The following is a 23,076-nucleotide window of genomic DNA, read 5'->3' on the forward strand; positions in this document are numbered from 1 at the left end:
CACTATAAATATATAACTTTTAATAACGGTTCTCAGATTAAATCTCATCCCAGCAATAAAAATAAAAATACTGATATGGACTAATTCAAGAGGGGTGTTTACCTATTTTTTCCTTCTTAAAACTTTTGCCAGGAGCAGAGAAGAGGAGTTGCAAAGTGGTAAAATGACAACATATTCTCAAGGATAATACAGAGATGAGTTCTAAATTAATATAGATCTATTTTTTTCTAAAAAAGGATACTGATGAGCTTTTTAAAAAATACTATTTAAAACAGGCAAGATAATCTATAACCCCAATATTCTTTTCCTTCAATTTATTCAAATTCACAGTTAACTGTCAGAACCAGCATCACTATAGCCCAGTCCTGCAGCACAGAAAACGTTGTTCAACAGTTCATGCACTTAAGATTTTCTGAACCCTAAACACAGGTTGCTTCTTAATGTCTATGGTTGGTTTCTACATATGCTTCATTTAAGAAGTATACAAGAGAGATAGTTTTCAAACTTTTTTCCACTTACATGCCAAAGTTATTCAGGGGAACTAATTCAAAGCAAGGCAAGAGAAATGGTCGAGAGAGAGTGGAAAACGTCTTTTGATCTTGAAAGTTGGATCAGCCAAGAGAACAATTTAGCTATATCCCATTAACTGCAGGGAATTAAAAAAAAGGCAGAGAGAAAACATATCTTCTGTGTCTGTCTTAAGTGGTTTAAATACCTCAAAAATCAAACTCAAATTTAATTAGAAATAGACTGACATATTTAACAAATGCTCACTGAATTTCCGCTTGTAATTTCTTCCCTCCTTTGCAAAAAAGTATGGGGGAAGAATGAGTTTCAATTTCATTTGTACGTAAAATTCCAAATTTCATATTTATGCTTCTGGAGAAAGCACCATCTTAAAATATCACTGTAACTGATGCAAACGCTAAAATATTTTGGTAAATCCTTCAAACCGTGTAGCATTAAAAAAATTTTAATACTGCTCACTTTAAAAAAAAACTATTTATTATAATTCATAGATTTAGGAAGTTTTCAAACATATCAAAGTACTATGAAAATATGTACCACCTCATAATGTTACAATAGCAAGAAGTAACAAGTAAATAAGGCAGGTTCAAGACAGAAGTGGGAAGTAGAAAATAACCTGGACATCCCTAGCCACCCCATGATGTATCCTTTTTCTCCCTCTGAAACTTACCCACTCTGCGAGGCACTCTTGCTCAGAAACTCAAGATCCTTGTGCTCCCCCTTTTAAAATGTGCTCTCAGGAAAACAGAATGTGAATTTATGCACTGAGGTAAATACGACAATAACTTGGAGTGTTACTCTTATGGGGTTATTTGCATTTTAACCTTAAGCTTCAAGAGATAACAAGAGTGGAATTTTTAGCACTGGCTAGCAGGTAGGAGTGATTTCATCGGTGCCTTTGAAAGCTCACATTAAAGTCACATTCAACCTGTGGATAAGGTCATCACCAAAGACATACAAATACACGTAAAGTAAACCTACCAATTAGAGTTTAATCGGTACGATTTTAATTTTATAGTTCAATTCTTTTCAGCAGGGATACTTTCAAAAAAATCAAATTAAGAGTTACAAAGAAAATCCTCACCAACCCCTCAAATATTCAAAAAAGAACCTCAATGATAAGCTTGTACTTTGTCTTCTTTACCTGAAGAAGACAAAACACTGCACAACCAATACAAAAAAGAAGCGGGGTGGGGGGAGATGATGTTTGATGGTAGTGAAACTAGATTCCAATGCCAAACAAAAGTGCTGGAGGAGAAGGGCATGAGTATAATACCAAACAATTATGGTCTAATATTTCCTGTTTGTCAATTTCAACTGTCAGCAAGGAAAATAGAGTTCATTTCTTCAGCAGAGGAATTCCAATAGTTTTTAAGTCTGAACCTTCAAACTTGGGAAGCTTTCCTCCAGATTACCAGCAAGGGTCTTATCAACTTCACGTAGGATTTTGAGGAAGTCTTCTACCTGTGAGTCAAACAAAAGAACCAAATAAACATAAGTAGAGGAAAAGATGTTTTAAGATACTGACTATTGTCTGTAAAAATGCTCTACCTATGTTTTCTAAACAGTCCAATGGAAAAGAAACGTTGACAGCTTGTCAGATGACAATAATAGTACTTCCTGGATGGTCTCTGAAACCTCAAGGAAATGACTAGCCCTTTCCATTTGTTTTCTTTTAAACTGGTATTTATCCTCCTACTGATTCCCCTTGAGGGTCCATTACCCGAGTTGTATTATCATCCTCCTTGGTGACCCACCCCCTCACTCCCACATTCCATACTTCATTTTCCTAAAAAAAGTTATTTTGAAATTGCCTCTAATGCTAGCAAATGCAATGTAATTTGAAGGACCATAAAAACCTACTGACTGTACCTACCTAAGAATCTTATTTTTGGTTAATATATACGCTATAACAGAAAGGGGTACTATAAACTCAGTGTTGATTCCTTTCTCTTAAAATTTAAACTGTTACTCAGGCTAATGCCATGAATTATCCAACAGTCATCTATCTGACAAAGGCATTAAGTCATGCGCATTATATACACTATCTTTTTTGACAAAGCCCTCAAAGATCAAGTGCTTACTTAAAACATTTTACTCAGTAATCTCCTGAAACTCAGCCACCTATACATTTACTCATACTCACCACAGGGTTATAGAGAGGAAGAAGGTTTTCAAATGCACAGGAACACTTCTGTTTGCTTAATTGGCCCTCCTTTAGTCCCTGAGCTACAGTCTCCTAAAACAAACACACAAAAAGATCTGATGTCAAAAAAGGAAAATTTCTAAAGCTATATCTAGTGAGTAAATACAAACCAGTATTTACAATCCCCTACTGATCCTACATGCGTTTCAAATGTCCCAAACTAAACTCACCATCATTCCTCCTTGTGTAACCCCAACATGTGCTCCACTGCAGCCCTTATTTTGAAGGCACCACCAGCCACCCAGCCTGCTGCACAAACCAAAAATGTGGGGTACAGCCAAGACTTCCTCCTCTGCTGCTAGCCGCTCCCCCTAAGTGTTTAATTCTACTCTACTAAATCTCTCTCATCCCACTCCTCCTCTCCATCCACTCTTCCACTGTCTAAGCTTTCATTATTTTTCAGATTATTCTTGAACATTACCAGCCACAAGAGCCTGTTGGTTGGTCTCCTGACTTCTAGCCTCAACTCGCTCTAATCCTCTCTCTCCACTGCTTTTGGAGTAATCTTTCTAAACAGATCACATCACTTGATGCTTAAAAAAAATCTCTAGTAGTTCCTCAGTTTCCTCAAGATTAAGTCCAAATTCCATTAAGTGGCATATCAGAATTTTCAAGACATATCTCTGGTTTATTCTCAGTCCACTTTCCACCTATATTCCTACCACATAAATATTAAGAAACATCTACATCCCTCCCTCCAAAACAACAAAAGCAACAACAAGCAATGGGAAAAATACTTGCAACGAATATGCAAAAGATATAGATATAGAATTACCCAAGGAATTCATATAAACAATCAAAATGGGTAAGTTTATAAAGCAGGAAACACGAATAATATACAAATATATGGAAATATATTCAATCTCACTAATAATAAAAATGCAAATCAAAATAAGGCACAATTTGGGGCTTCCCTGGTGGCACAGTGGCTAAGAATCCACCTGCCAATGCAGAGGACACGGGTTCAAGCCCTGGTCCAGGAAGATCCCACATGCCGTGGAGCAACTAAGACCGTGTGCCACAACTACTAAACCTGCACTCTAGAACCCATGAGCAACTACTGAGCCCGCATGCCACAACTACTGAAGCCCACAAGCCTAGAGCCTGTGCTCCGCAACAAAAAAAGCCACTGCAATGAGAAGCCCACGCACCTCAACAAAGAGTAGCCCCCACTTGCTGAAGCTAGAGAAAGCCCACACACAGCAACGAAGACCCAACACAGCCAAAAATAAATAAATAAAACATTAAAAAATTAAATAAAAAAAAAACAAGGCACAATTTATCACCTGTTGAATTTTACTTGATATAAAAATTATAATATACAATAATAAGGATGAAATAAAACCAACATTTTCACATGTCAAAAGCATTTTGGCAATATGTAGCCATTTATGCCTCAGTCAGCTTCACATTTATCATGTCGATACCAGCAATCTAACTTCTGAAAACCTATGCTAAGGCAATAATCCCAAATCAGGAGAAAGGAAGCAAGATAATTCACCAAAAATACAAATCACCAGAATAACTGAAGCTTGTTTTAAGGAATATTCTTCTTAAAAAAGTCAATGAATATGAATATATTCTTCATAGTTATATTCATAAATATATTTTTCCTAAAATATATGGATAGAAAGAATATGCTCAAAGAAAGAATATGTTAATAATCCTGCACATATTTAGGAAGAATACTCCTTATAACAAGTTCACAGTAAATTTTGAAAATTGATTTTTTGGTAAATTGGGTATTAAACAAACTGGCTCTCAGTGAAAAATCTTTCAGTGTATTGATCAGGAGTCAGGAAAAGTGCTTGTAATGTTACGTGAAAAGAGCAGCCTCCAAAAATTGTATATACTGGTGATAAGTATGTGAAAAACACAAAAATAAATATACCAAACTACATCAGCTGTTAGTTTAATAAGAGTATAAACTTATGATAAGTTTTTTCTTTCTCTATTTTCCCAAATTTATGTAAAATTAAAATATAAAAACACTAATAATAAAATTTGGAGCAGTAAGCAATCCATACTTTCTTCTACTGAAGAAAGCATTAGTACTTCTTTCCTACCTTTGTTAAAACTTGGAAAATATTAGACAGAAATTCACATGAAATGTCCTTCAAGATTTTCAAGTGGAAGTCATCCCGGGTTAAATCAGACTTTTTAGTTTCTTCTGTGTTAGACTCTGCTGAGTTCTCTGGTTTCTTCTGACAATGTTTCATATTTTGTAAGACACGAATCAGGCTGTCAATTAGAGGAAGACCTACTGTACAAACAAATTAAGAGGCATGGCATCAGCCAGTTAAATTTGGTTACCATTCATTCATTCATTCATTCCTGCACATGTACTGAACACCTACTATTGCTAGACACTGTATTTTAGGTATTGCAGATATGGTGGTAAACAAGATCACCAAGGCCTCAGACTTCAAGAGGCTTACATTTTTATAGTCCCAAATAAGCAAATAAATAGCAGATTGAAGAAGAAACCCAAAATGATGAAAAAGAATAGATATCTGAAAATATAATTCTGGAACAGCCCCTCATCCCCCAAGACTTAAATTTGAAAGTACCAGGGAAAATTGATAAGGAATAGTCAACACTGAGATATATGTTTTAAGTTATCAGATATTAAGGATTTAAAAAATGGGGGAGGGGCAGTTATAATTATATTTTGAGCCAGTTATAAAGGTAACCACTAGACCCAAAATACAGCCCTTACTAAATGCCAGAAATACTCACAAAGCAAATAAATTATATATTGAAGTATTTCAATATAAATATACATAATGAAAAATATAATACAACAGCATTCAGATCAAACATAACTATAACTACATTTAAATGAGTTTAACTCATCTATTAAAAAGAAATCAAAACACCTAAAACAAAGTATTTAGAAAGGTTGAAAAGAGTAAGATAGACAAAGGTATTAGGGGCAAATGCAAACAAAAGGAAAACAGGGGATGTGACCTTTGTATCTGTTATAAAAGGGTTTAAGCCAGAAAAAAAAAAAGCAGTATGGGCAAACTATAACGAATGTCTATATACCAAATAACACGCCATCAACATTCATTAAGAACTACAAATGATAAAAAGAAAAGGACAAAATATTGGCAGTAAAAATATTAATTTTCCTCTCTTTCCACATCAAATTAAATCGATAGAAATAACTAAGGTTATGGAAGAGGTAATCAGCATAACAACTGACACCTTCAACATTTATAGTCTAGCTCAGGCCTCTCTCCTCAGCTCCAGACTCAAGACTGTAAGCTCAACAGCTCCAGCGGAACACTGAGTAGACATCTCAAACTTATCATGTTTAAAACACCACTCTAATAAACTCTAGAATGCTTGACTCATAATAAATTTATGAAGACTGATCCTTCCAAGTCTTTCCTATCTCAGTAAATGGCAACTCTCCTGGACAAAAATGCCAGACATAGCTTGACTTTTCTCACCCTCCTCATTCTATCAGTCAGCAAATCCTGTTGGCACTACTTAAAAGTGATCAGATGATTATTTTTCCCCACTACCGCCCCTGTTACCACCTTAATCCAAGTTATACCATCTCTTGCCTCAAGGTCACAGCAGTCTCCTAACTAGTCTCCCTTTTGTACCCTTGCCCTCCCCCTGCATTTCTCATCAACACGTCTGCCAAAGAGAGCCTATTAAAGTTGGCTCCTGTCTGTCCATCCTCTGCTTAAAACCCTCCACAGCTCCCTAACTCATTCCAAGTAAAAGGCAAAACCAGGCCCTCTACACTCTAGCCCCTGTTGCCTCTCTGGCCCCAGGTTACATTCCTCTTACCCAGGCTGAAACTGCCCCAGCCATACAGGGCTTCACTGCTCTTCCTCAAATATACCAGGCACACTTCTAAGGGCTTTTACACTCATCGTTCTCTCTGTCTGGAATGCTTTTCTCCCCAAGTATTCACATGACTCACTCCATTACTTCCCTCAGGTTTGTACTCAATGTCACCTTCTCAGTGAGGTAACATCCATAAATGCAGAGAAGACACTTGAAAACAGTCATCATTTTTTTTGATTAAAAAACTCTTCGTAAAATAGAAATAGATTAATATCTCCTCAAATGGTACAACATAAATAGCTTAAGCCCAAAATAGAATCATGACTAATGATGAACCTCTAGAATCATGGCCAGTAAAGTCAGGAAAGAGGCAAGGATCACCATTATTACTTAACTCCAGAGGTCCAAGGCAACCCATTAAATAAAAGAAAGAAGAGGTAGAAAAGTGATAAGACATATCTAAGTTAAACCCAAAGTAGTATTAGATAAAGTCCAAGATTACCACTGGAACAACCATTAAAAACAGTAAGAGAATTCAGTAAGGTTACTAGATGCAACATTAATATAATATACAGAAACCAACAGTCTTCATATATTCCAACAAGAATAATCAGTGGAAGAAAAGATATCATAGACAACAGCAATCCATAAGGTAAAATATCTAGCAATAAACCTAACAAGAAATATGCAAGATCTGTATGAAGAAAATCATAAAACATTGCTGAGACATAAAATAAGACTTGAACAAATGGAAAAGCATATGTTCTTGGATACTCTACAAATTTAACATGATGTCAATAAAAAAAATCAGGAAGATTTTTTGCTTTTGTTTTTGGAACCTTTCAATCTAATTCAGTGTTTAAAAAAAAGAATAATAACAGTCAAAAACATTCTGAAAAAGTGGAATGCAGGAGTACTAGCCCTACTAGGTATCAAAATATAAAGCTTTAATAATTAAAACACTGTGGCTACTGATACATGAATAGAGCAATGGAACTGAATAAAATATATAGGGAAACATAAAACATAGTAATGATGAAAATTCAAATCTGTGTCAGTAAACTGGTTTACTTACTCAGTAACGTTGAGACAGCTGGATATCTGGAAAAAACATGAAACCATACCTCACATGTAACACCAGAATAAATTCTAGATGGTTCACGGATTTAACTGTATTAGTCATAAAAATCACTGTGAAAGACCATTTGTTTACATAGGAAAATATTCATTTATATTTATAAATTTAAAAAGTTGCCTAAAAAACAGGCAAAAAAATACATACGGATGTGAGTGCACAGTAGTTATCTCTGAATGATCAGATTACAAGCACTAGGCTTCCTTTTATAATTTTTTTTGTATTGGGCATGTGATGTTTTTGTATTCAAGGGGCTAAAAGCACTAAAAAAATGGGAGAAAGAAATAAAATGAACAGCAAACACATATGACAGACTAAAATTTAATTTAGTACGCTAAAATTATACTTGCCTTTTCCTATCTTTAGATACTCCTGTTCAGCCTGTGAGGCATAGATGGCGGACAACACTGAAAAAACAGAGGCTAGCACTGTTTTCTGTTCTTGAAGTATGATGGGTGGATCATCAGACTGGCAGAATTCATGGCACACCAGGTCAAAAAGTAAATTCCAAGTGTCTTTTCCAGTATCAGGACACCATACTTAATAAAAATGATGAAGGAAGTAGTCATTCAAAAACAGAAAACAATTAAATGAGTAACTATCATGCTTCCCCATATAACATCTTACCAATTGCTTGAATTCCATCATCCACTGTAGTCAGCAGCTGTAAGATATGCATGTAAACATCGAGCCCTTCTGGATTTTCAGAACTAAATACAAAAAGCAAAAACTCAATCAACTTTACTGTCTATGGGACTGTAATCAATCATTTATTCAACAAATATTTATCACTCTGTACCAGGCACTGCCCTATATGCTAAGGATAAAACAGGGAACAGAACAAAGTCTCTGTGTTCACCAGAGCTTACATTCTGATGGGGAAATCAGTCAAAACACAAATATTATGTAGTACAGTCAACACACACAGGACAAGAAGTAAAAATTCTTTTTGGCCCTGTCCCATGACAGCAACAATGCGGAAACCTATCAAGAGATACTTCACCATTCTGGTTTACTTGCATAATCAGGACAAAAAATGACTGAGACTTTTATAGAATGAATGTAAGGCCCACTGCACCAAGCACTGACAATAATGATGCTCTTAAAACTTCATAGGATCATCTTAGCTCCCAAGTTGAGAATACTAAAACCAGATAAGTATAATTTTTGTGATCAACAGTTTGGATTCCTAGAAACTCACAATCTTAGTTCTTCAACCACACAATTAAGTGAAAAAGATAGTGAACAATTAAAAGATGGTTCAGCAAATATTTAAGTGCCTATAGTTTGCAGGCACTATGTTAGGGGCTCGGAAAACAGAGATGTAGAAAACGTCCATACCTTCATGAAATTTACTGTCTAAAATGAAAGACAATAATTAAAGTGGTAATAACAATAAAGTAATATGAATGTAGCACTAGCAGAAGTCCAAGGTGCTAGAGGACCACAAAGCAAGCAGATTTAATTTAGTTTGGAGAATCAAGGAATGTATCATAAGAGAAATGGTTACACAGAAACCCAAAGGGGCAAAGAAATGCTGGAGGCAGAGACAACATGGTGTGCAATGGCTTGGTTTCGAGAGAGCTTGGTTTAGCTGAAGAAATGAAGGAAATTTCATACAGTTGAAACAGAAGACAGGGAATAAGGATGGAGAATCACAGTACAGGGCCTTATAAGCCATAAAAATCTGGACCTCATCCTAAGGAAGGCAACTGAAGGGTTTGAAGCATGAAAGTGAGATGACCAGCATATGTTCTAGAAAAACAGCTCTACAGTCTAGGCTTGGAAGGAGCTAGTCTTGAGGCTGGAAACTCAGAGAACGTTGTAGCCGTCCAGGTAAGAGACAGTGGCCTGGTGGTGGCACCGATGGAGTCCCAGAAAAAGTCAGGAAGAAGGACTGGAGGTTGACTAGCCACGGGAAAAGACTGGGATGGGGAAGTATCGGTAATGGCTTCCACGTTTCTCCCACATTATCCAAATGGAATAATGATTACATCATTTACTGAGACTGAGAATACGGAAGAAGCAGGTTTGGGGGAAAGATGATGAGTTTAATGCTCACTTGGATAAAGGACATAAAATTAAAAGGTTTTAATATGAGTTATAGGGAATTCTCTGGTGGTCCAGTGGTTAGGACTCCATGCTTCCACTGCTGAGGGCCCAGGTTCAATCCGTGGTTGGGGAACTACGATGCCACAAGCCGCGCAGCACAGCCAAAAAAAAAAAAAAACACGTGGATTATAAAGCACTAAGAATGCACAGTTGACCAATAAGCAGATCAATTCATAAATTAATGTTGTAGTGACTAGCAATAAACAGTTTCAATGACCTACAACACCTAGTAATCACTCTTGGGAAGACATCAGAGCCCAAAAGCCAGTCACTTATCCAAGACTGGCACATACACACAAGGAGCAAGAAAACAAGCGATGTCTGACATTAACTGAAGAAGTTGTCACATGACCACTGGAAAATAAAGCACAAAGAAAATCTTTTCCATTTGATATAAATTATACGAAACTGCAGAGGATTTTAAAACAGTAACCATAATTAATGCTGAACAATAGCCTACTGCTAAGTAATATTAGAACAAGTACTTTGCAACCATTATGATTCTTGCAAAGAGCAAATATATTGTTACCAATATCAGTGGTGAATCAAATCTGACACAGATCAGCTATGTGCTACTCATCCTATTGAAAGGAAACTAAAAAGACATATCTGGGCTTCCCTGGTGGCACAGTGGTTGAGAGTCCGCCTTCCTATGCAGGGGACACGGGTTCGTGCCCCGGTCCAGGAAGATCCCACATGCCATGGAGTGGCTAGGCCCGTGAGCCATGGCCGCTGAGCCTGCGCACCCGGAGCCTGTGCTCCGCAACAGGAGAGGTCACAACAGTGAGAGGCCACAACAGTGAGAGGCCCGCGTACCGCAAAAAAAAAAAAAAAAAAAGACATATCTAAGGATACTTCTAGCAACTGGATTTTCCCAGAACATTTTGCACAAAGGAGCTCACCTACCGTACTTGTTTTGCAGCTTCAAGTACACAGGGCACAATTTGAAACACTGGCTGCTGTTCAGAATCTTCCTGGGGTTGGTCCAGAGGCTGAACAGCCCCATTTCTAATCCATTCCAACATTAGCTTCTCATCCAAATCAAAGAGCTTGTCCACAACCTCCCCGACCTTCACCAGCAAGTCAACTGCAGAGAATAAAAGAGATATTGAAATAAGAAACAAAAATTTTAAAGTAGTAAGTCTAATCAAAATTCTTAAAACTATTCCAAGAAAGCCAAATCTTGCCAAAGCATTACTTATTCCAAGGGCAATTTGTTTACCTCCTTTGTTTAAATTTGCTTGGCTTCCGTCATTTTTACGTGGGGGATTTATCAGTATCCTGAGAGTTTGAGAAACTTCATATCTTGAATTGAAATACCTTCTCACCTAACACTTAGTCTTTAATTGACCTCCATAAATAGTTACCTGGTTTCCTAACAATTAAATATAATTTAAAAAATATTTTTTTCTACATTACATGGTGACTTACCATTTGTTGAACTTGACATGATGAAGCAAATGCTCTCATAAATAGCTGGATGTTCTCGGATTCTTTCAACCCAGACAATGGCCACTTCTGTCTGGGAAAGGCAAGTAAGCAACAACCTACGTGATAAATGTGAGCTTAGTATCTATCTTTCAAAAACAGTAAAGGAAATTCAAGAGTGAAAGGGCAACTCTATTTTCCTAGTTTCCCTTAGGGGTAAGTATATAGAATCCATAAAAAGAAGAAAGCATACCTGCTTGTTTCCAGCAGAGTAGGAGGGTCTGAATCACACAAACAGTACAATAGTACCTGGCTACAAAAACAAAACAGTTGACCCAATATGCCTCACTTCTCTCATTTCAAATATCAAAGCCAAAAAATCTGGACCTCAACCTTAACTTTTATTTATAAAAACTTAAATAAGTTTTTATTTAACTTTTTAAACATTTTAATTGTGAAATAAAGCATATATACATAAAAACCTGTAAGATACAAATCTATACTTAGTGAATAATTATAAAGCAAGAAAAAGAACAGAGCTACATCTCTGTAGCCCTTGTGTGTCCCTTACAAATCACAATTCTCTTTCCCACCTAGAAATGACTACTATCCAGACTTATCCAGCAATCATTTTCTTGGTTTACTCTATAGTTCATTTTATATATTTTGGTTTTGAACTTTGTATGAAAGAAATTATATTGTATGTATTCTTTTGAGTCTGAGTTCTTTGGCCCAACACCATGTCTTTAAGATCTATCCATCTTGTTCCAGTAGCTGCAGATTCATTGCTGCAGAACATCTCATTGTATGACTATAACACCATTTATTTTTCCAGCCTACTACTGATGAACATTTGGGTTGATTCCAATTTGGGGCTTTCAAGCAATAGTCTTATAATACTTTTTATATGAGTATACTGATACATGTGTGCACGGTTTCTCTTACCATATACCTATGAGTGACATCACTGGGTCATAGCATATGTGTACCTTCTGATATGACTAGGTAATGCCCAACTGTTCCAAAGTGGTTGAGCAAATTTATATCTCATCAGCAATGTATACTGTTTCATATTAATTTTAAGATATGCATTTAATTAAGTTCATAAAACTTGTCAATATTACTCATTCACAGATTTTTAATAGGGATCAATAGAGACCAAACATAATCCTGAGTCATTTATTGCATGAATGATTATACGTTATGGAAAAATAAATACTTTAAACTAGGATCTTAAAGTCCTTTCACACCTAGAAGAGGTAATAACCTCTATTTTGGAGCCCCAGGTACTTGAATCCTGTGTTAAACCCAACAGCCCTGTTGAAAATAACCGCCTAGAAGAGTTTTCTTAACCTATTGTGGGCACAAATTTCTTTGAGATTCTGATTAACAGCCATAAACCCTCTGCCTAGAAAATGAATATACTCATAAAATGTAGCATATAATTCCAGGGTGTTCTCAGACCTCTTAAAATAACCACCGGGGTTTCCACCTTAGAAATCCTCTGCCCAAAACTTCCTACATGTAGAAGAGAACTGGCCTCCAAGCAAAAGTATGAGAGTGAATCACAGGGGCCACGCTGTACCCTCTAGTCTCTTGGCAAGTCCCCCATCACCACCATCTAAGTCAGAACTGACTTGTTGACCAGTGTCAGGGTGACACTGGTCAACAAGTCTAGTTTTTCCAGACTCTAGCTCTGAGCCTAAACTGTTTTGGACTCTGGTCAGGTGCCTCCATCTCCAAGCTCTGCCCCACTGGTTCTTATCCCATGTGGCTTACCACCTGCTGACACTTCAGGCCCCTTTGCAACCAATACAGAAAACAGGCCTAAATCCTGAATCATGTCCATAAATAGCGCCCAAGTCCCCAGCCATCATCAACACACAATGAAGTTCCTGGAGACTGCTCATCAGGAGAAAGGAAGCACTACATTTTATAATGTTTCCCTACCTGTTCTACATATTAGGATTTCCTTAGGGATATGAAATATGAACCTATTTTTAAAAAACATAATTATTACGTAATAAAACTTACCCAAGATTTTTCTCTCTGCTGATGGACACACATATCTCCTGGAAACAGGCCATATTACCTAAAATTCCCACACAGATTTCCTGCCAAATCAAATTTCACAGGTCACAGTTGCTCTGAGGTAAAAGACACATATACAAAAATAACAACTTGAAAAAAAAAACCTTTCACTGAGCCAAGTTTGGGGAGAGAAAAGAAGGAGAGGCAGCATACAGAAGTATATTGTCTGCACCCTAATTTGACAAGTTTCCAGTAGTATTTGAGGAGATGAAAGACATAAGAAAAACAAAGATCCAAGGCAGGCAGGAGTTATGGAATAAGAAATCTTACGGATGAAATGAGTCATAAATGATTGGTAGGATTTAGATATACAAACAAGAAGACAGACATTCAAACACGGGGGAAAGTATCAGCAAAGGCAGGAAGGGACTAATGTAGAGTGGACAAAGGCTAATACAGAGAGCTGCCCTTATCAGTACACAGTTATTAGTAGCACACACTGGGAGGAGAGCATGAGATAAAGACAGCAGGTAAAAAGGATCAGGATTAAGGGCCCTAAATGCCTACTTAATTTAGTAGGTTATTTGGAGACATGAAGGTCCTCAAGGAAGGGGTCAACATACTGCAATGTTATTTTAGGTAGATTATTCTGGAAGCAAAATGATAGTGAAAAAACTTTAAAAGAAGTTCATAACCTCAGTAGTAACAGCTAATGTTTATTTAGCACTTACTACACCCAGGCACTACCCTAAGCACTTTCCACATAACATTTCATACAATAATTTATGAGGTATGTACCATTATTATCCCCATTTTTCAGATGAGGAAACCAAATCACACAGAAGTTAAACTAGGAAATAACACAGCTCCAGAGCCTGAGCATTTCACCGTATCACACTTCATCTCTGAAATCAAGTAAAGGAAGATGAGGGTGGTGATGGCAGGCATGGAAAGGAATGAAGCTGAGAAAGACTCAAGGTGAAAGCAAAATAATTTGATGGGAGTAAAGGGAGAAAGCAGTTGAACATAACTCCTAGGTTTCAAGTTGTTTCATTTCTCCAGTAGGAGAGACTGGTTCCATTGACCAAAAAATTGGAAAAGAAAGCATAGGAAAGAACACAATGAGTTCAGTTAGGATAGTGTTTCCAAACTTGCTCGAACACAAATATCACTCAGGGAGTGTGTTAAAAATACCAATTTCCAAGTCCCATCTCAGAGCTACTGAATCAGAATCTCCAGGGTACGGTCCAGGAAGTTGTTTACCAAGCACATCATATGATTTATATGATTGGATAAGTGTGACAAACACTGAGTTAGGACACATGGACTTTTGGATTGGAAGATGCAACATGCAAATAAAGAATGCCTGAAGAACGTTAGAGATATAGCACCTGAAATCAGAAAGAAGGTCGTAGCTTTGATCCCACAGGGAAGATTTACCCCCAAAGGTGTAAAGAGTGGATGAACTCACCAAGGAAGTGAATATAAAGAGGACAAGGGATCTGAGTCTACACCTTAAAAGGAGTCCACACTCAGCACAGGAAGAAAGTATCAATAAAAAGTCAAAAAATGTAACAGAGAAGTGACTGGACAGGTTAGAGACCAGGAGAGTGAGGTGGCACCAAAGCTATAGGAGTAAAGAGTTTCAATAAAATGTGGGTGGTCAAATGTTGGGAAAAGAGTAAAAGAGAATAGGGCCAGAAGAGACACACATACATTTTCCCTAAAAACTAAAGAGGGAATAATTGAACTTCCAATCAAAGATCAAGTTTTTCAGTCTCAGCTACTCACTGAAATAACCTGGGGGGACTTTAAAAGCTGTCTGGAGTCCCACACTTGGAGAGACTATTTTAATTGATCTGAGAATGGCCTGACTTGGGATTTATCAAAGTTCCCTAGGGCAAAGCTTCTCAAAGTTTGGGCCTTGGTGCTGGTCAAAACCTGCCTAACATCACTGCAAACTTGTTAGAACTCCTCAATCCTACCCCAAAACTACAGGATCAGAAATTCTGGGGGTGGACTCAGTAATCAGTGATTCTGGGACATACTGAAGTTGGAAAGCCCACATCCTAGGTGATTCTAACTTGTGGCCACGGCTGAGAATCGCTGTCATAGACAGGTTATGGTTCACAGACATATATAATAATAGGACTAACTCCTGAAAGGAGCAATTCTTATTTTCTTAAAATTAGCTTATTTTTTTTAAGTACTAATCGTGAGTCAGTGTACCTAAGTTAGAAAACTCCAGGAGAAAATCATATAACTGTCAAATCTTTATATTAACATAACAACTCAAGGAAAAAGTGGTTCATTGGTTCATGAGGCCCCAACTCAGGTGGAGCATTGTACTTAAATAAAATTCTAATTCAACATTCAATTTGTAAAAATATACTACAGAATTCTTCACTTCATAATTTCAAAAAAAGAGAGACAACACAGTACAGTGGTTACACTGAAGTCAGGCAGGCTAGGCTCAAATCCCAGCTCCATTCTTTCCTAGTTGTATGACCCTGGACAAATTTCTTAACCTGAGACTTAGTTCGTTTACTTACAAAGTAGAGATAAATGCTTACCTCACAGAGTAGTAAAATGAAATACTAAGTAAATAGCAGTTATTCATGATTATAATTACTTAATAAATATTTGCTAATCACTCACAATATACCTAGCAGATGTCAACCTAAATGGCACTAAAGCATAGAAGACTTAATGAGAAGTACAGAATTGTTTTGGTGCATTCACTATCATCACTGGCCACTGAGAGCTTACTTATTTGGGAAGGCTTGGAAGTAAAGTACCATATTGGGGAAATAGATGTGACTATTGAGAGGGGATGGAAGGCACACAAAGGAAGGCACGGAGATGGCAACGATCATAGTAAGCTCCTGAGGTGAGGAGTAGACAGGCCATGCTCAATTAGGAGACTATCTGGAGGGTACATTTTATGCTAGAAAGACGAACTGCATTCAGATTGTGGAGAGTCTTGAGCAATAGGATGAGTTTAAGCAACAGAGGATTTTATGACTTTAAAAAAAAAAAAGCAATAAACTGAGAAATGGGTGGTCCGGGCACTGTTCCCTGTTCAGCCACATATTAGTGGCATAATGATGATTAGGACTATCTAGTGTCCATAGCTGTTAAATTAAAGTATTGATCTCCCTGGTCCAGCCCAAATCTAAAATTCTATGACTGTAATAATTTTAAATAGCATATTACTTAGTACCTGGTAATGTTCAATAAACATCTGCAGACTCATTGGTAGCCATTAAGAACATTAAAGTGAGAAAAATGAAAGACTATCCAGCACTATCTGCTGTTATTGCTCCAAAGAGGCAGCTTTAGAAATGCACATACTTACTCTTAATCGAGGACATTTGGATTTGGCCAATATTCCCGTAAATATGCCAGGAACATTAAATTTGTGGAGAAACAAAGCCACATCCTGAAAATAAAAATGATTATTAACTTGGATGCTGAATATTCTTCCTTAAACACCATAGCTCAGGCAACCATAAAAAAATAATAATTCCATATATACCTCCTTTGAAGCACAAGGAAAAAAAACTCACAAGGTTAGGAATTGTGTCAATAGACAAAAGTAATGTTAGTGCTGTGGTATCTGGTCTCAAGGCAATGGAACAATTCCATAAACAAATCTGAACTAACTGTGATATTCCAAAGGACTGTCCTCCTTTTACTGCCTTGTATGTATTTATCTTAATGATCTTTCTACCACCAGGAATTCTCTTTAACTCATTCAAGCACATTTGCTGATTACCAGGTATCATGCTAGAAGATAGGATAAGGGAAAAAAGTAAAAGTCATAATTTCTGTCTTCTAAGAGCTTAAAACTTGATAGAGAAAACAGATTAAAAACCCCTATTGGGTTATGTCCAAAACCAGAACTTTTGTTTTCAAAATCCTCAACAGAAAAAAATTCTGATCACAATGTAACTGTGACAGCTTCACATCTTCCTAGAGAGTCTGCCCGGTCCCCAGTGCCTAAAGGGACACACCACACAGGTGAATGAACCTGGAGTGGACATGTGGCCCAATCTCGCTAGAAATGTGGGCTCCAAAACTAAATCAATTAGCTGTGGAGATTTGCATTGTAAAATATTTAGATAAAATTAAGTTTCTGGCTGTCTACTGCCTCGTATTTTCACCAAACTTGACGTATGTATTCGTAATACCTTAACTTAGAACACAGGCTATATGTCTCATGTGAAAAATGCCCTTTGAAGGGCTCTCAAAGAGAGAGGGAGTGATCCTTCAGAGCAGGTGAAGTTGGGGTAACCTGTATGACTGTTGACTGGAAGAGATATACTGCACTTATTAAGAGATCATGGTCAGAGAGAATATTTCAAAGACATACTCCAAATTAAAAGTCAAAGCAGCAGATGCTCTCCACTCTAAGTGATCAAGCTGTCTGTCATGTGGGCAACTCTTTGTAGCATGCAGCGATTTATTTATTTAATGACAGTTAATAAATCCTGGAATAGCAGGAATAATATCAATAATTAGGTAGCCTAATAATACCAATGTCAATAATAACAATAATGGCAATTAACATTTATTGAACAAGTATTAAATGCCAGGCCCAGTGAAGTGGTTTGCATGCTATCTCACTTAATTCTCAAACAACCCTATGAAGTAATTATTATTAACCCCATTACACTGCAGTTTTAAAAGGTTAAGCAACCTGCCCAAGACTGTACAATCAGTAGGAGAACAGAGCCAGAATTTGAACCCAGATGAGTCTGATCAAATCCACACTCTTAACCAGCACACCATAGTAACTGTCAGGTATTCATCCATTGATTACCTCTTCATAAAACATTTACTGAAAAACCTGAGTAATAAGCACTGTTTCAGGCTCTGGGGACACATCAGTGAATAAGATAGATAAAGTCTCAGTGGAGTTTTCATTCTAGAGGGATGAACAAACAATAAACATATAACCAACTAAACTACATAAATCCTAAGTGCTACAAAGAAGATAAACAAGATGGTGTGTGCTAGAAATGAAGACTAGGGGGGCTACTCTAGATATATCAGAGAAAGTATCTCTGAAGACGTGACATTAAGCTTTTAAGAGGAGGAACTTAAATCCATCAGAGGACACAGGCTCAAAACAATCACTGAATAACAGGATAAGTGTTATGTAATAGAATGAACAGGTTCCATGAGAGCACAGAAAAGAGAGGAATCCTGCCTGGAGTGTCTGGGGAGACATCACAGGGGAGGTGACATTTGAGGTGGGCTATAAAAGGTGGGAAAGATCTTGCAGGTGGAGGACATTCCATGCAGACTGGCATGAACAGAGCATAAGTACATGAAAATGCAGGAAGCATCTGGAAGTCTCCGGTCCTGCTGAAGCACTGAGTGGCAGGTGATGTGTGAGATGTAGTCTCATTGGAGGGAATTTATGCCAGTGAATCAGTGGGCAGCTCAGTTCCCTAGAGATGCTTCAAGAGCTACCATAAGAGGACAAAGAGGAAGCCAAGAGCATGACCCTGCCTCCACGGACAATCTCATTCAAACAGCAGCTCTAGTTTACCTATTTGATATTTGAGGATTTCACACTAAGATTTCATTTGAAAAACAGGTTGTTTCTTTTAAAAAATGTTTTAAAACCATAGCTTCTTAATAACTGTAGAAAAAGTAGAGAGAAGATGAACAATACTCTCAACGAACTTGATCAAATTGACATTTACAGGACACTCCCACCAGCAGCAGGAGCATACACGTTCTTTTTAAGTGAACATGGAACGTTTACCAAGACAGACCAAGGTCTATAAAATCAACTGTATACTATATACTACCTATATACTATCAATGTATATCTATATACTGAAATTTTAAAAAAATACTATTTACAATAGCTCCCCAAAATACGAAATACTGACAAAAGATGTGAAAGACCTAAATACTAAAAACTACATAACTTTGCTGAAGAAATTAGAGAAGACCTAAACAAATGGAGCGACAGAACTTGTTCATGGGTCAAAAGACTCATTATTGTTAATTTATCAGTTCTTTTCCTAAATGATCAATAAATTGAACTCAATCTCAGTCAAAATCCTAGAAGGCTTTTTGTAGAAATTGACAAATTGATTCTAAAATTAATTTGGAAATACAAAGGACATAGGACAACCAAAACAATTTTGAAAAAGAACAGAGTTGAAGATTAACACTACCTAATTTCAAGATTTATTACAAAGCTACAGTAATCAAAACAATGTGGTATTGGCAAAAAGATACAAATAGATCAATGGAACAGAATAGAGTCCAGAAACAGACTCATGTGTATATGTATGGATAACTGATTTTTGACAAAGGTGCAAAGGTAATTCAGTGGAGAAAGAATAGTCTTTTAAACACACTAACTAGAACTGGTTATCCGTAGGCAAAAAAAAGTGAAATTCAGTTCATACCTTGCATCAAACACAAAAATTAAGTCAAAATGGATCACAGACCTATAAGTAAAACCTAAAATCAAAACTTACAGGGAAAAAAAAAACAACACAATTAAAAAGTGGGCAAAGATTTAAACAGCCCCTTGCACTAAAGAAAATACACAGATCGCAAATAAGCACAGGAAAATATGGTCACTGTTATTAGTAATTAGGGAAATCTAAATCATAATTACAGTGAGAATCACAACACTCTTATTAGAATGGCTGAAATTAAAAAGACTAAACATACCAAGTGTTGTTGAGGATGAGAAGAAATTGGAACTGGACTGTATCTCATACACTGCTGGTGGCAACGTGAAGTGTAAAAAACACTTTGGAAAATAATTTGATCTTTTCTTTATAAGTTAAACATACACCTACCATATAATCCAGCCACACTACTCTAAGTACTCACCCAAGAGAAAGGAAAACATCTATCCATACATACTTATACACAGACATTCACAGAAGCTTTATTTGTAATAAACTGTAAACAACTCAAATATCCATCAAAGAATCAATCATGGTATACACATATAATGGAATACCATTCAGCAATAAAAAACAATAAACTATAAATATACACAACAACATGGATGAATCTAAAATACTGATGCTGAGTGAAAAAGCCAGACTCATCCGAAAAAAGAATGCAATCCCATTTATACAAAACTCTAGAAAATGCAAACTACTCTGAAGTGACAGAAAGCCCATCAGTAGTTGCCTGGAGAGGGTAGAAGCAGGGAGGGGTAAGATACTGGGATTACCCTTAAGGGGCGTAAAGAAACTTTTTGGGGCTGACAGACATGCTCTCTGTCTTAATTATGGTGATGGCTTCATGCACAAATACATACATTAAAATTTTTCTAATTGTACACTTTAAAGATGTGCAGTTTTTATACTTCAATTATACCTCAAAATATATGCAGGTTTTTTGTGTCAATAAATCTCATAAAGCTGTTTTAAAAAAAGGTTGAAGACAATGAGTAGCCATTGACAAATTTTAAGAGAGAATTTTAATACAAGTAAATCTGTGTTTTAGGAAAAAAAATACCTTGGGTAGCAATGTGGAGGACAGAGGGAGGTAAAAGAGACTAACACAAGGATTTTAATCAGAAATCTACTGCAAAAGTCCAAGTAATAAAATGAGAGATTATGTAAGTCAACCTCTTTTTTTGCCTCTTTTCTTACCTGTAAAATAAGGATACTACCTATATCACAGCGTTACTGTGAAGAGCAGGTAGAATGCTTTCAAGCTACAGAGTACAATGCAAATGTTAAAATATTATTGCAATTATATACATGTAATTCCTTCTTGTCCCTTTCTTCTAGTTTTATTGTGGTACCTCAGTAGTCTCCTAACTCCTAACCTGCTCTCAAATATAAGGCCAGTGTTTTTTTAGGTAGATAAGTATCAGAACTTTCCTGGGCTACAAGCGTTCCAGCATTCATTAGAACTATCTACATAGCCCAAATCTAATGACACTCAGATTTTCTGCCTTCAAAGACAAAGTTGAGCATTTACAGCTCCTGGGATTTCATCCCTGTACCATAAATAGGAGTGACTACAGACATTAAAGTTTTTCCCCAGAGACTTAAGGACTGAACCTAAAAAAAAAAAAAAAATCCATTCACTACCTCCTTACCCAACAGTCTTTTCAGTTCCATTTCCAACCCCATACCTCATCCATTGACATATCCCACACTCTGCAAATTTCATTCTCCATTTCTTCATCAAGCTCCATCTGCTGCTCCTCATGATCTGAGCTGGATTTGGAGTTTCCAGGGCTAACAATCTTCAGAAACACAAAGGAAGGAGATGAATAAAGGCTGTCCACAGTACTCCTCAAGTAATACTACCCCGTAATCATTTAGAGGTCACAACAAAAAAAAGGGGGAATTCCCTGGTGGTCCAGTGGTTAGGACTCCAAGTTTCCACTGCAGCAGGCACGGGTTCATTCCCTGGTCGGGGAACTAAGACCCCGCATGCCACCCGGTGCCGCCAAAAAAAAAAAAAAAAAGGAAATTAGTACCTTGGGTACCTTGGGTAACCACTATTGCTAGGCACTGGGTAGAAATACAAAGATAAACAAGATTTAATCCCTTACTTCCAAGTAGTTTAGGATCCAGTGGGGAAAAGACATATAAACTGATAATCACAACAGAAAAAGCTAAGTGATCCAACTGAATTGTGGACATGATGGACCCATGACCTACATCTGGGAGAAGTTTTCCCAAACTTCTCTTAGGAGGTGATACTGAAGCTAAATCTTTGAGAAGTAATCGAAGTTTGTCATGTGAAGAAGCGGGAAGAGCATACAGAAGAAAATACAAGAGTTCAGAGTTAAGAAAGGGCCTAGCATGTGTGCGGAATGGTAAGCAGTTTAGCGTGTCATGGGCAGATGAAGCTGGAAAAGTTGCAGAGTCCTGGATTCCAAGCTAAGAAATATGCATGTTTCTCCTGTAGGCAAAGGTAGCTCTGAGGAGTTCCCATAGACAGCTTTTTTTTTTTTAAGATGATTCTCGCAGCTGTGTAGAAGGTGGAGTGGAGAGAACAGTGATTGGAAGCAGGAAAAAAGTTAGGGAAACATAAGAACGTTCATATTTACTGAGAGGCTCCTATGAGGCAAACACTATAGTAAGCACTCTATGGCTGTTATCATCTTATATAATCTACACAATAATTCTATATACAATAATATAAATATTATCCCACTTTACAGAAACTGAGAAAGATATCGGTTAGGCAATTTGCCCAAAGTCACGCTGGGCAAGCCGCGCTGTTGACAACAGGGCTTTTTGACTGCAAAATCACCATTTATTCTACTACAACGAAAGTCCTCGAAACAGATCAATTAGGACCTGGGCTTCAGAAACGAGAGTGGGAATGAGGGGCAAAAACTGGTCACGTATTTCTGGAAAATTTTCAAAAGTAAAACATTTTAATTAGAAGCATTCCAGCATCCCTGCCATTACACTTCCCTTTGTGTTGAGGGGCACAGGGAGTGGCGCACGGCAGTTTCAGGGTCCGGGAGACAGCAAGGACGCAAAGGGTGAGACCCGGCCGCTGGGGCCTGGGGAGGGGGTCGCCGTGGGGACGGCGGCTCCCCCGGCAGTAGGGGGCTGCCAGAGGCGGGGTGGGGGTCTGGGGGAACGTACAGGGAGCCCACGCGAGGCGCGAGTTTCCGCACCTGCAGGAGCCCGGTGAGGACGCCGATGAGCCAGTGCTTGTTGTAGACCGTGTTGCCTATGCAGTCCCCCACGGCCGCCTCCTCCTCCTCGTCCCCGTCCCGACTCCGCGGCGGCGGTGAGGGATTGCGGTCCATGACTTGGCCTTCCCCGGCGCGCGAAAGCAGCTCCGGAAGCCGTCG

At 37.6% G+C, this 23,076-nt stretch overlaps 1 protein-coding gene across 2 annotated transcripts; it reads right to left on the reverse strand.

Moving 5' to 3' along the window:
* Positions 1–1,846: 1,846 nt before the first annotated feature.
* SAAL1 (serum amyloid A like 1) lies at positions 1,847–23,076 on the reverse strand. Of its 2 annotated transcripts, none has more exons than XM_007458788.1 (12): positions 22,897–23,076; positions 21,388–21,501; positions 16,606–16,689; positions 13,251–13,330; positions 11,470–11,529; positions 11,220–11,335; positions 10,695–10,875; positions 8,304–8,386; positions 8,027–8,215; positions 4,801–4,997; positions 2,675–2,767; positions 1,847–1,992 (listed from the first exon to the last, which is right to left on the reverse strand). In XM_007458788.1, exons 1-12 carry the CDS (start codon positions 23,029–23,031, stop codon positions 1,900–1,902), a joined length of 1,425 nt encoding a protein of 474 aa, XP_007458850.1. In that variant the 5' UTR covers positions 23,032–23,076; the 3' UTR covers positions 1,847–1,899. The 2 variants fall into 2 exon arrangements, with proteins under 2 accessions (XP_007458850.1, XP_007458851.1); XM_007458789.1 differs by having other exon boundaries at positions 1,848–1,992; positions 4,801–4,994; positions 22,897–23,065.

The sequence above is a fragment of the Lipotes vexillifer genome, unplaced genomic scaffold, assembly GCF_000442215.2.
Source record: "Lipotes vexillifer unplaced genomic scaffold, Lipotes_vexillifer_v1.1 scaffold892, whole genome shotgun sequence".
Classification (NCBI taxonomy): domain Eukaryota; kingdom Metazoa; phylum Chordata; class Mammalia; order Artiodactyla; family Lipotidae; genus Lipotes; species Lipotes vexillifer.

Coding starts and splice junctions, on each gene's coding strand:
- SAAL1 (XM_007458788.1), bottom strand. CDS start 23,031: ATGGACCGCAATCCCTCACCGCCGCCGCGGAGTCGGGACGGGGACGAG. Junction 21,502..22,896: donor TCCTCACCGGGCTCCTGCAG/GTGCGGAAACTC, acceptor GTGTTTCTGAAG/ATTGTTAGCCCTGGAAACTC. Junction 4,998..8,026: donor GTATCTAAAGATAGGAAAAG/GCAAGTATAATT, acceptor TTGTTTGTACAG/TAGGTCTTCCTCTAATTGAC.